The sequence below is a fragment of the Thermobia domestica genome, chromosome 4, assembly GCF_964235325.1.
Source record: "Thermobia domestica chromosome 4, izTheDome1.hap1.1, whole genome shotgun sequence".
Classification (NCBI taxonomy): Eukaryota; Metazoa; Arthropoda; class Insecta; order Zygentoma; family Lepismatidae; genus Thermobia; species Thermobia domestica.
This window is the reverse complement of record NC_137457.1, coordinates 181423965-181439158: the sequence shown is the minus strand read 5'-3', so window position 1 is coordinate 181439158 and position 15194 is coordinate 181423965. Positions and strand designations below refer to the sequence as shown.

General features: G+C 34.2%; 1 protein-coding gene across 1 annotated transcript in view; it reads right to left on the bottom strand.

Moving 5' to 3' along the window:
• LOC145682956 (uncharacterized) overlaps positions 1-15194 on the bottom strand; it is a 737495-nt gene that overhangs the window by 676987 nt on the left and 45314 nt on the right. Inside the window, exon 3 of the mRNA XM_081754317.1 lies at positions 2129-2236. Within this exon, the coding sequence (XP_081610443.1) occupies positions 2129-2236 (108 nt within the window). The remainder of the gene's footprint in view (positions 1-2128; positions 2237-15194) is intronic.

Here is a 15194-nt window from a genome sequence, read left to right as displayed (position 1 = left end):
GTTACTAATAAATGTTCACACAAACAGAGACCTCGAACTGAAATGGTTACATGTTTCTCAGTTAAAAATGTAACAACCTAAATATGGCCCGTTTCTCAATCATAGAAACGACAATGAAGTCATTTCGAATCGAATCACTCACACAAAAAATAGTTCGAATTGCTGTTGAACTAAATTAATAACAATCAAGTTTTCTATCCATTTCTTGAATTAGAATTTCCAGTTCACTAATTGCTATCATTTTTTACCAGAAACACGATGCTAGAAGTTTGCGAAAAGTTATCCTCATATAGCATAGGAAAGCCTAATTGCACGTCAATCACAATTAAGAATCTACTATAAATAAAGATCGATTATTTGTTTACATAGGCCTATGTGTTGAGAAAACTATTAAACAAGAAATGGTTGAGAAATGTCATAATTACGAGATGACTCAGGGAGGAAATCTTTTTGTCTTGTTGGACTTAATTCTAGACCCGATTCAAACCTTTTCATCGTGTTATACTGCGGATACGCATTCCATCCAGACTAACTAAACGGTAAATCTACTTTGTCACAGTGTTCAGTAGCATATACAATTCCATAGTTTCTTGCTTGAAACCAGAACTTACCAAGAAGGTATCTGAAATATAATCGGCATTTAATGCTGTGTCTTCCGTTATCCGTTTATCACTGGCGAGAAAGCTTCTGGTTCTCTTTTCATACAGAGAAAAATACGTGCCGACAGCACGAAGATGAACAAAGGAAAAGCCATCACTATATTACTGGTTTTATTATTGTAAAACTAGAAGCATCCACTAAACGCTACGGTTATTAAAACACTTTGAGTTCATTGTTGACAATTCGCTTAATGTAAATGTTAGTTTCGTCGGGAAGAAATAAGAAGATGTTTTGAAAAATTAGTGTTTTCAACATTAAAATGTCTCTCTTAGGATTACATTTTTTATTAGTGAACTCCTTTGCTATTACTAAGTCACAGTTCTCTCTATGGTTGTTTGAGAATCGAACTAGTGAGAGACATCAATAGAAGCGATTCATTTGTTACCTCTTGAACTTCACGTTTACAGACGGCAATACAAATATATCAATATATAACTGCCTATAATAACAAATCTTACGAAACACTTATTAACAAACTAACAATATAATATAGTACTAACTGAACCTGCGCTCTCTACACAGCGCATCATTCGCATATGAGCATACATATGAGAAGGAGCATTCCTCACAACATATGTACACTCATGTCCAAAATGATTGTCGCATATATATAACTGTCTCTTTGTAAGAATATAATTTGATAATGATTTTCCAGGGTAGGTTTAATTCTGTCACTATGTGTATAATCGCTGGAGTTTCTTATTCATGTATGAACAGCGTTTTCTTTCTTCTTGCATGCAGTATCTAATAAGCAAATACATTACATATACAATATTTTATAATGTCAGTTATATATGGTGTTCATCGGGCAAAATACTGAAAAAAATAAAGATTCATCTTAGACTCGAGAAATGGTTATCCTTTCTTTTTCACTATTATTTGGCCATGGAACAAACGCCTGAGACATATACAGCCCCAATATACAACATTGTGATGTTGGAATGTAGAACGCATAGGATATAATGCTTTAGTTTTTTTTTTCTAAATTTCAACTCTTCTAGTGTACCCTAAGAAAATATTATAAAGAAATAATGGCCATGTTTTTTTAATATTCAATTAGAACTGGACAATCTACGCAAAATTTCCAGTCGATCAGTGCAAACATCATCTTTCTAGAGCCTGTAGTTTCCGAGATCTCGTTCTTGAAAGGATTGACCAGAAACATATAAACATAGTTTAAAAGAACTCGGAAGATGGAAGCACAATTCACATGCATTGACTTTAGAGAAGGCTTATTAAAATAAAAGGCTTTGAACAATAATTTTATATCATAAACTTTATGAAAAAGATACAGTTAACTAATTTAGAATATTTAAAGTACAAATACTCAAAATGTTTTTCTGTGTTAAACGTGAAATCACACATAACCGTAAATGAAAGATTTGATAGCTTAACTTATAGGTTGGAGCTGAGTAGCCTTTAATTGCTATTGTAGCATTTTAATAGATAGATTAATCGTGTTACTTACCCAGCGTTATTGCTAATCTATTGACTTCGTCCTCTCTATTAGCGAAATGCTTAATATATACTGGAAAGGAATACGAGCTAAAATCATCTGGGTTCTGGTTTTCCCGACCTGAAAAGAAAAATTGCACAAATGATCAACTTCTTAAAAACAGGAAAGCAGTTATAAATAATTATATCAACTTGAACTCAACGCCAATTAAAGAATTTGATTACATACTGGAAGTAGCGCATTATATAGAATGACCAACGTAAAGTTAGTGACATTCACTTATACCTTAATACCAAATATAACTTTACTACCAAAAAGGATGATAACCTATAACTACTTTTCTGCCTATTGAACCAAAATAATATTAACTGATTGTACTTTTGTAGGAACCTATCCCCAAATAATTACTACAACAAGTGATGAAGATGATAAATAAGCCGAAAGAGAGCAGAATTAAATCTACCAGATATTTACCGAAGGAGTGCAATCTTTTATAAACATAGTGTTCTGATTGTCATGCTATACGAACACCTCAGATACAGAGTTTTAAAATGAGCTTAACGCTACGTTGAACTTCAACTGAAAGCATTCATGAAAAAATCGGCCATGGTGTTTACACAAGAAGAAAACATTCTTTTTTCCATGCTACAAACTAGCCAATGGTAAATTCCAGCCAACAGAGTGAAAAATCTAGGAAAGAAAACAGTAGAAAATATGTCTAAATTTTAATTTCACTCAATATGCCAACGTTACATACAGGAGGGAGATCTACATATTAAGTTCTTTATTTAACAATATTTATACTTAATCAATTTTTTTAAAAGAATATATGATTACCTAAGACAATACTATACTTAGGTGAGTAAACGGAATAGCAAGTAAAGTTCTTTAGATTTTGTTCTGATTGGCCATTCATTTAAAACAAAATTAAAGAGAATACATGAACGAAAAATCAGATAAGTAGTCGGACATTATAGAATAGCTATGAAAGCAGCAGCAAGACAGCTAAGATTTATTCTTCTTATTGGATGGTTATTTAGCAGTAATTCAAATTACAGTTACTTAACGTATAGACAACGAATTGTATTAACAAAGTAATATTCCTCCAATTATAGACCATTTTCCCTTCGGAACATTCCCTTATTGAATAATAAAGTTAACACAACTAATTCGTTTCGTTATACTAAGTAAAGATGACCTCAATCATTCGGAAAATGGAATTCTGGCATCTGTAGTGATTCTGTCTACAACTCACGCCAACGAATGAGAGCCATTCATAAATATCTGTTATTTCACCTATTCATCTGGTAACTCCAATATAAGTAATTTCCAATCTTAAGTAGGAAAATGTATGTAAAATAGCGGATAATTGTTCCCCGACCGGAAATAAAGTGTAACCACATGTCTACTCTTACATGGTAACTTGCGAAACAACTTTTAGATACGTTTGTGTGTGATAGCTACATAACATAAAATTGAATATTAATATTCCATGAACGAAGCTATAAAACGAATTGTTATCTTCTTTGAAATAGCTTGTTTACTTTCTCTTTTTTCTCTCGGTTATCAACATTCTGAGAACCTAGCTACTAGCAAGCTTCTGCAATCCTTATTTCTTATCGCAATTCATGGAATACATACGATCTATATGTTGAGAGTTCAATAGTAGCTCCATAGCTATAGCACGTGAATCTAGTTGCAGATTAGTTTCATCGTTTGTGAACTTCTTGTTCTCTTCATCATATTATTAGAGTGCATTTAAACTGTGGTGATCTTACATCATGGAGTTTTTCACTCAGAATCAGCGTGTTAAAATAATTAACTGGAGAATCAAAATGATCCCATATAGTGAAAGAACTTTCACTGAAACTTCGCGATGTGGAGATTCTCTGTTTTGAACAAACAGTTTTGCACCAATTGTATTTACAATGCCCATACTACATTTAGAAAAATGCAGAAGATCTCCAAATAAATCTATACAAGGAACGGAAAAGAGGTGTTGTTGCAAATACTAGTTCAGCGTGGAACTCCGTTGTTACTCCTCGAAGCTTAGGATTAAATATTAGGAACTTACGATACAAACAATATTAGGAATCTTGAAAATAGATACCATACAGTAGTCGAATGCTTTCTGAGTTTATTCAAGTGACTATGATGATAGAGTTTCATTCTGTTATTGGTTCATGAGAAGTTATATGAAAACCTTATGTTATTGTTTGAAGTTATGCTTCTGACGAAGTCAGAATATTTAAAAATGGTTCATTTTAAATGGATTTTAAATGGTTCAGAAACCTTAGAAAGTTTTCCGCAGTATCGCGACAATTACAGAATATCACAGTTTCATACATTTACACTGAAATCAAAGTTATCGTTATAGCCGACTGTTTCTAAAAATCAGGACCTGTAGTGGCCAAATGTCTCTAACTTATGGTTTTGTACAATAAGACATTTTCTCGCGATGAGAAGATGTACAATATATGTCAGTTTTGCTTATTCTTACCAAACTGCAGAACATCATTATACTCGGTTGTTTTCAAGAAAGTTGCCCTTTTGTGACCAAACAATTTCTGACTTGTGGTTTTGTCAATTTAAACTTTTTCGTCATGATGAAAACAGCTACAACATATCACGGCTTCTGTTATTTTGACCAAAATCCAGAATATTACCATCTTCGTCTCGGCTGGCTTCAAAATATGCCCTCATAGCGGCCAAACGGTCAGTTATTAGTCTTAGTAACCATGAAAATCTTTTCTCAAAATCACGGTATCTACAACATATCACAGTTCCAGTCATGTTCACCGAAATCCAGAACATCACCATCTTCGGGTACATTGAAAAAAGTGGCCGCATATCGGCCAAACGGTCAGTGAGTGGTAGTTGTGCACATTAAAAGTTTTCCTCAGGGTCACAATATCTACAACATATCCTAGTTTCAAGCAATTCCATCGAAATCCAGAATAACGTTACCTTCTGCTCTTTTCAAACATGTGTCCCTATAGTGGCCAGTGGGTTAGTGATGATTTTCATCAAAATCCAGAATATCACTATCTTTGGCCGGTTTCAAAAAAGTGGCCTCGTAGTGGTCAAACGATCAGAGATTGGTGGTTTTTCCATTGAGACTTTTTCCAGGATCACAATACCTACAACATATCACGATTTCACTCATTTTTACCGAAATCCAGAATATCGTTATCTCCGAAAGTTTTAGAAAACGGGACTCAAAATTGTCCCAAAGTGTTCAATTTTAATGGACAATTTAACAAGTTACATATGAGAAATATAGCAGATTGCATCACTTCCTCTAGAGGCTTAACTTCAATTTAGCATATGCCAAAGTCAAATAGGCTAAGTAACGTCAAAAAAGTTTATGTATTCTCACGGATTTTGATGGTTCGAAATCTCTTAAAACCCATTGTCGTAAATATTAAAATACCAACATGAATACATAAGAAAGTCTTTTGTATTAAAAGTAAACGAGCAACATTTTGAAGAATTCTCAGATGTCCTTCTAAGTATTGTGTTAGTCGATTATATTTGCACCTTTCTACTCGGCTCAATGTTTCTTCGACGGGGTCAACAACGAAGATAAGTTAAAATACTGTTATTTATCGTGTTCATGTCTCATAAATATCACATGGTTTACGCTCAAGTATGACACCTTCATCGTCATGGTTGGCATGGTGGTATTAATATGGAAGAAAAATAAACAGTGTTCAAACTCGTATTTTTGAACGACTGCAAATCTCAGTTTACACACACTGTTGAGCACGACTCCTTGTAAGTCATGTGAGGCTAAGCGCATTAGAAATACGAGAACTAAGGTCGGTAGGGTACCAACTTACCTTTTGGATTCATAAGACATTTTAATGCTTTAAAACCTGTCATCTGAGTCTGCTATTTAATACCGAGGAAACCAAACTGAAAGCAATTTGAGTGATGAGTTTGGTGCAAAAACATGAATCAATAAATCTATTCTCGGAATTGTTTCCTCATATTGTAGCAAAACTTAAGTGCTTAGAAGGTGAGTACAATTATGAAGTCTTTAGCAATATTTTGAGCTACAGTGCCAGGGTGAAACATAGCGTGCCAGGGTGAAACCTTCTTCTGTGACAGGAAATTGTAGCTCACTCTTTTTCTTTCACAGCCATGCTAATTAAGAATATTCAAAATCCAATGTTAGATATGTCGGGTTCAATTACCAATGCAAGTAATATCCACCAAGTATTCGAAGAACAGAAAAAACGTGGAGTAGCATTCTTACCTATACTTAATTAAATATGTAAAAGGTTTCTCGATATACGAGAGGAAATTCAAGGAAGATATAAATGATGTCTTAAGGAAGGAGAAACCACAAGAAAATCTGAAGCATATTTCAAAACGATAGTATTTATTCCTTTCCCTGGTGATTTAATTCAGGCTTTATAGAATAGAGTTTTTAATAGATTAGCGCCAACTTCACCTTTTGAAATTCTGCAAATCGACACCATTATAATGAATGCTGAGCTATAAGTTGCATCATTAAAATACATGTATTTACTTAAAAACTCAAATTAATTAGAGCTCTGTTCTGAACTTACTTTGGGAGGAAAACGAGATACAAAGCAAAACAAGAGAAACAGCCTGACACTGGGAGCTACAATACTGCAACAACTGTATCATAATACCCAGGTATAGTGATTCTTCTCCAACTGTATGCTGCCTAACCAGATTCAATTCCTGGGATTTATATAAATATACTTTTGTGTTACAATGTCAGAAGAACGATTTAATGGCCGGGCTTTAAGAACTATTCGTAAAGAGAAAAGGATTAATGTGGAAAAAGATACAAATATTTCTTTCTAGAACGAAATCCAGAAGAGTGGAGGTAAGTAATTGATCAAAACTGTGAAAAAATTCCGTGAACTCACAGAACTTGTATCAAATTAGCAAATAACAAGATCCCAGTATTCTATTTCAGCACTTCGTTTAATTAGAAATTTAAGTCAATGTATCTGTATCACAACAATATACAGGGTGAGTCAAAAGTCCTTGGACACCTGCATAAGTTTCAACATCGACAAGAAAAGTAAAAAGTGATGATGGGAACAGAGGTTTGATGAGGGGCCGCAACTTTTGGATGTCATTCATGGCCGCCATCTTGAAATCCACCACTTTGAATTCAAGTCATTTTTAAATGGGAAGGGCGATGTATGACACATCAAATAACACTAGCTTGAACTCAGGAATTTAGTGATGTAATTTGTTATTTTTTCTATCTTGTACAGTTTAGAAGTTATTAACGTTCAAAGGTGGGAAATCACCTTGATACTGAATGCTACAACACATGTTCTACGTGTTGTCCATCCCGTGCAATGCACAACTGTAGTCGCCGCAACCACTCTGACTGCACAAGGAGGAGAATGTCTCCTGCAATTTGGCCACAGGCTTGTTGGATGCGTTCTTCCAGGTGTCTCAAATCACGGATTGTCTCAGAATACACTATCTTCTTAAGATGGCCCCATAGATAAAAATCAAGGGGCGTTAAGCCAAGGGATTTGAGCGGCAACTCCACAGCACCAGGGCGACTAATCCACTTTCCTAGCAGTTGCTCAGCCAACCATTCACGGACACCAAGTCCATAGTGTGGAGGGGGCACCACATACTGTGGTGGAGTTGTTGTAAACGAAAAATGGCCCAATGATGCGGGTATCCCATATGCCGCACTAGACCATCACCTTCGCTGTTGTATGTTCTCGACGCGGGTCAATCCAGTTCGGATTTGCGTCTCACCAGTATCGACAATTATGTCGATTAACCTCCCCGATCAAAGTGAAATACGCCTCATCACTGAACAGTGTGCCCTTAGCAAACGCAGGATCCAGTTCGTGTTGTTCAGTAGCTCACATGCAGAACTCCAACTGGCGATCAGGATCATCCTCGTTCAGTTTATGTTGCATGTGCAGCTTGTAAGGATGACAATGATTGTCGTGCAATATCCGGACAACGGAGGATTGGCATATTGCACATGTTAGGGATACACAACGGGTAATTCGTTTAGGACTTTTCACAAACGACGCAACAACCGTCGTTGCAGTTTCCTCATTGGTGGAAGTCTTTGGTCGCCCACTACGTGTCCTATCTTGAACAGAGCCCGTCTCCCGGAATTTGGTGATCACGTGAGCCACCGTGCTGTGCGATACCGGTTCTCTATCTGGGTGCCGTCTGTTGTAGTCAGGTGCTATTGTTCGGTAGCTGTGTTCCCCTGATATAAGGATGATTTCCATCTTCTGTTCACGTGTCAGACTCATTTTAGATCACCTGGAACAAAGAGAGAAATGGGTCAGTATCAAGGTAATTTCCCAGTTTTGAACATTAATACCTTCTAAACTGTACAAGATAGAAAAACACAAATTACACCAATAAATTCCTGAGCTCAAGCTAGTGGTATTCGATGTGTCATACAACCCCCTTACCGTTTAAAAAAATTGACTTGAATCCAAAATGGCGGATTTCAAGATGGCGGCCATGAATGACGTACACTCCAAAAGTTGTGGCTCTTCATCAAATCTCTGTTCCCATTATCACTTATTACTTTTTCCGTCGATTTTCAAACTTACGCAGGTGTCCAAGGATTTTTGACTCAGCCTGTAATTAATATTATTATTCTTCTATAATTAGAGTATGCAATGCATGATCTTTACTACGTATATCTGACACGTGTTGTTTATTTGGATGCTGTATTAATTTTCCGTTAACAATACCTATACGTATTTTTAGTACTCTGTTGTAGTGTTTATTTCGTTTCAATTTGTGTTTGTAAAAGAAAAAATCATTGTATATCAGCACTAAATATCTATATATAGGTATTTGGCACTGTAGTAATCAATAATAGTATAGGCTTTTATATTTGCTATATTTGTGTAATAAGTATAGAAAAATACACAAAGTCATTCTCCTTATCTGGAATAAGGATTAATTGTCACAAGCGTGAAAAGAATCACTAAATATTCTTATTCAATGAAAGACGACAAAACAGATTGTAATAATTAATCAGTTAATGAAAAAAGGGATTGAGGCAAACTAAGTTATGAGAGAAGGAAGAAAACCATTTTAGTTTTCAAACTAGAAAATCAGGATGAATCTTTTTTTTTCCTGTAGACAAATCTTACTTTAGTTTACTATTTTTCTTCTCATTTCTGTGGTAAAATAAAATGATTTCCGCTGTGGACTGAAGCACTTCTTTTATGTAAATTATAGTCGAAGCCAGATATGGATGTAATTTTATTTAGTTAATAATTTGTTGCTCTTTTTAACACAAAAATCTGTTAATAAATTTTTTGCCAACTATCAGACTTTTAAGATCTGTTAACCGAATGGGACGAAATCAATAGATATTGCCACCAACAAATATATAGCTAGTTAGATTACTTAAGATTTGTCCTAAAAAAGTCAAAGTAGGAAAATTCCTGTCCACCAGCTTTAGCAAATAGAATGGCATGAAACAAGAAAATGCATTATCACCATAATTATTCAACTTTGCTCTGGAGTACGGTATAACAAAAATCAAGAAACAAGAACTAGAGCTGAATCGTTTTCACCATGTTATGACTCATGATGTTTATATAAATATATTGGAAGATGATAGGATGAGAAAATGAAGAAATGGAGAGGTCTTATTAAACGCTTACGTGGGCATGGGTTTAGAAGTAAACGAAGAGAACACTAAATACTCGTAAACTCGTCGGGATCCTAATATTGCAAACTATAGATGCGTCACAATATCAAATAATACTTTCTACAAAGTGGATACTTTCAAAAAACTGGGAGCAGTATTAACAGATCAAAACATGTCCGCGAATAAATAAATGTCGACTGCAAGCAAGGTGTTCATTTCAAAATCGGTTGTCGTTGCGAAATTTTAACAAGGAAATCCAAGCTCAAAATATAAAACGATAATCCTGCCTCTTGTTCTGTATGGTTAAGAAACATCATACACAACATCATACATATTGCGCACCATAAATAATATGAATTAGTTAAATAATAAAGTTGTGGCACATGTTAGTGGCCCAAGAATTAAGACTATGCTTGAAGATGGTTTAGAAAGAAGAAATGCTATTTTCTTGGATTGGAAGTGGAAACTTTGCCGACGCCAATGTTTTGGGTGTAGTTTCGAAGAGTAATTCAGTTACAAGAAATAGTTCCGAAGTAACGATTTCGACTTTTGATAAATATCACATTATATTTATGAAAAGAAACATAATTATTATGTATGTATTTTTCTGTTTTTTTTTTTTTTAAAAGAAAAAAGAGTGGAAAGTAGTTGCTGGTATTTAAATTTTCTTCTTGTAAGCATTTGTGAGCGAGAGATAAAAGAGAAGGAAAGAACAGAATAGCTGTACTTTGTGAATTATGTCAGCATTCAATGAAGTATGAATGCGCTTCTGCCTTTGGACTGAAATGCGAGACTTGTGTATTCAACTGTGAGCTAGAATTTTTCGGAATAGAGTGGGAGAACTTAAGACAGCACTTGTTAAGATGCGTGCATTCGCATCAACCCGGTTTCTCCTAGTGCCTACTTTTGTTCTAAAATGTCGGTTTCGACAATGGAAATCGCTGTTCTTCTGTTTTTGTAATCTGTAGTACATGTCTCTGAAGTAGTATACTTCGCTAGGCAGTAAGGTCTGTGTTGAGTGGAGAAATGCTTGTTCCATATATTTGAGTATTTAGTTCTGCTTCCCAATGGAAATAGGAATTACAGTTATTTTTCTGTATTTTCATTCAGAACTCCTCTTGCTCTTAATATGTAAGTAATAAGACAGTGTTGAATCTCATAAAATAATTGGTTGAAAGGCAATGCAAATCAAACGTAGGATATGACTTCGTAAATTTAAATTATCCAAAAAATGGAACATCAAGTTCAAATGGAGGTATGTATTACTTATCGTCTCTCTTTATAGGTCTGCTGTGCGTACTGTATTTTGGGCATGATTACACTCATACTTCGGACTTATTATTTACAGTTTAAGACCATAATTAATGTATACAGAGTTCACCCGGCATGTCCAGTCTAATTAATGTTTATTTCCTGAGGATTCTACAATATTAACAGAGCACCAGTTATATTTGTCATGGCGTTCAAACGTTTTCACAGTGTTCTTTCCATATAAATGGTAGTTTTTGCTTAGATTAATATGTGTCTGTAACGTTATACGTATTTCAGAATAAATACTTGCGTGCGAATAAATGAGGACCGTATAGATAATTGACATATGATATATATTACAACTTTAAATGAAGTTAGGTTAGTTTGCTTTAGAAATAATCCGATGTTACGAATGGCGTTTAATAACACTTTTTGTTCTCTCCAAACACTTATTTATTTATTTAATATCAAGAAAAGATACTTAACACCCAATTATAGTGTTGTGTACTTACTGTAAATGTTACGTATGTACATAAAATTCTTAATAGTTTCTATAGAAAATTTCTTTTTTCATACGTTATCGGAACCTGTTTTCTGTTAAACTAAATACATCCACTTTATCAAGATTATTTACAATGTCATTATATAACGTACGTAGCCTTCACATAGTAGATCTAAATAATATATTGCTTCTGCTTTCGGACAATAAAATTTTCTTGTATTCTGTGCTTTCGTTTTGCAAGTGGGAATCTGTAGTGATATTTTCGAGACCAACTCCATACCTATAAAGATCAATCAATCTTACTTCGAGAACAATCAATCTTATTATTTCATAACTTATATAAGAATAAGAAGTCCAACATCCATCTTCGCTTTTCTAAAGTTTGAAAATTGAGGTTGTTTTCTCGATCATTGTAAGAACAATATTTGGAATAAAAGCTAGTTTTGTTGTATGTATGAATTTTCAAGAACTTTGTTTGAATGCTTCCTATTTCTTGAGAGTATTTCTTTGTTATTGGGGGTTCATACAATGGAACATTATTTTGATTTTGACTAACATATGGTAAATAAAGTGTTGCTAATTTTGACTCACAGAAAAAGTCCGCCCTATTTTGTACATTAAACCTAACTTTCTATAAGCACTGTTTGTTATAATATTTATGTGTTGCATGAAATTCAGTTCGGGATCAAAAATAGCACCTAAATCTTTAACTTTACGTTGCCTAGAGAGTTTAGTTTCTTTCAGTATATAGTCAAAGGTGAGGAGATTTCTTTTTCTTGTGAAAGGAAACTATTTACATTTGGATATATACTTTTTACTAAATTGATGTCATTGCACTATGTTTGATCTCGCAGCAGGTGTTGCTGTAGTTCTATGTGGTCTTCAGTTTAATTAATTCTAGAATATAATTTGATATCATCAGTGAATAGGAAAATCTCAGATTTCTCAATAAAAAGCAAAATATCATTAATTGGTAGGAGAATCAGCAGAGGTCCTTGACTAACCCCAGACAAAGTATCAAACTTTTACGTTATATGTAGCTTGTATAGGATAAATTGTTTCTGATTACATAAATACGACACAATATATTCTATTGCCGACTTTGCTAAGTTTAGGATTGCTTATTTCGCTACTAGAACATCACAATCCATGACACCGAATGCATTACTTAAGTTGGTGTATTACTGTCTACCTGACCTTCCTCGTCTACCTCAGTTGCAATAAAATTTGTTACAACTGCTAGTTTTATTGAAGTAGATCTATTGCGTAAGGAAGCATGTTCATGTATTGATATAGCTGGTTTTACGTGATTCATAATTCGTGTATAAAAATACTCTTAAGAATGTTGGCAGAAGGAGATAATATAGCTACAGGTCTGAAGTTTCGTATTTCGTTTTTATTTCCAGACGTCGGCACGGGACACATTATTTGTTCCTTAGGATCCTTAGAATAAGAAAATAGTTGTTGGTTAACATATAAGTGCATCACCTGGTTCCTGGGGCCTTAACCCTTTAGCACAAGTGGGTACGGCTGGGAAAGTTCTAAATGACCGTTGATCATATCGTTAGTGCAACGTTAGAACAAGTTATAGCTCGATCGATTCGTAAGATTATAGGCTTTTAGTTTACGTAGCGAACTGGACTTTTCTATGTAAAAAGGAAACTTAATTGATTGATATTTAAGTTTTCCCTTAAAAAGGCCCTTCTCCCGATTATTTTAGTTATTACATGGCAACACTGCAAGTATGAGTGTAGGTACTCGAATCACAATCATTATAGTTGTCAGTTATGGGCACCATTGTTGAATAAGTTGTACATGAACAACAATAATTAATTTTTGGCTTTTGGAATTTTTGTAACATTTTTCGAAATCGGTCTGGAGTTAACTTGAAAAAACTGTACTTTTTATTTACAGAGTTAACTGAAGAGGGGATATTGGTTTCCTACGAGAAAAGATGATGACCTTACTGAAGCTGATATCTATATCACATCTCCTAGAAATAGTTCTGATACGTCTAGTCTTGATGAGAGCACAGTAAAGAGTGGGTTACCAAAGATAAAAGTGGCAATAATACAACTAAAAATTGTTGCGCAATACAACAAATGTATTGGAGAGTAGATCGAGTGGAAGAGAACCTTGATCTGTAGAGAATATCGGTGAGGTTTAACAAGTGGTAATGACTGGTATTTGCGGAGAGGCCTCTGTTCACAATGCTTTGCCAAGGGAAATAGTTCTGACAGACATTCTGACAGAAATATTCAAATCTACGTTCTGTTGGCAGAAGACAGACAACATAAAAGGAACTACTTGAAAGGACGCCTAAATTCGTAGGATTTTATCCTGAACGTCACTAAGTGCTACTAGCAGTAGAACCAGAATGTGCGAAATGAGCTCGACAAAAATGTAGGAAGTGCAAAATCGTCCTCATATAGTTTCTTTAGATTTAGTTTGGCTTGATTTAGTTTAATTCTTCACGGTTATACCGGTTAGGCTAAAAGAGACTCGCCGTTTAAGAAACCTCAATTCGTAGGCGGTACACCAATATATATTGGCTAACGTACGTTATAAGAATTACATGCCAAATACAATAGATTGTTTAAGGGGAGTAAAAACACATCCCTGAAAATAACCTATCATCACCATGCGTATAATGTTTAAGCACTAATAGATTCCTGTGTCAAATCAATTCAAACATACCTAAATAAAGCAACAGGTTTCAAAAATTAAAATCAATTAATGAACTCTATAAATTTTATTAACAACAATGAACTATATGACAATTGAAGCGCTTGGAGGATAAAGGTGGAAAGTAAAAAATTGAATATGATGGTAAAATTGACTTTCACAAATTTTTTCGTTAACGTAGCACCTTTATCGTTTCTAAATATCTGCACTAGGAAGAAGACTCACCAAATAAGGTGTTAGGTAGCACGAGTAGCATATAACAAGTGCATGAACAGCCAGAATGCAACGTTTCGAAAAATGTAACATAACACCTTTATCCTTCAAGCGCTTCAATTATTTTTAACAATAACTTGAAATATAATTACAATCACAAATTTATGTTTGTGATCGACTAAAATCTTCTTTCAAGAATAAATGTTCCAATATAACATTAAATAATGAACTAATTATGCTCCGGAGAAATTATTATTTTCAAATGGGCTACCCTTAAATATATATTCAAATTTTGAACAGTATAAAAACTGTTCCAGCTAAACTTTCCTTACATCATCTGTTAAACACATATTTAGAAATGCTGGCAGGTTAATAGTCCAGAAGTGCTTAAATTCGATAAATCAAAAAATACGGAACACGCTCTGAGAAATATGTAAATTGCCTGGAACAATAGAAGGAAAGATTTATCTAAAGTAACCGGTCTACTTGAAGTAAAAATTTTATGTTAATTTTTAGTAAGATCATATATTAAGTCGTCATTGACAAATAAGACTACAAAACGATTGTGATAAATGAGATGGACCATTTTTCATTAAGAAATTCTCGTCTTCGATTACTGTCTTAGTGCCAAACCATAATAGTGACGAGAATTCCTTTAAGAGAGTTCAGGTTACAGATTTTAAGAAATACTGTTCAAGGTGATAGAACAAATACCTTCGATTCTAGTCATATCGGACTTGAATTCATTCAAAAAAAATAGAAATGAAGTTAAC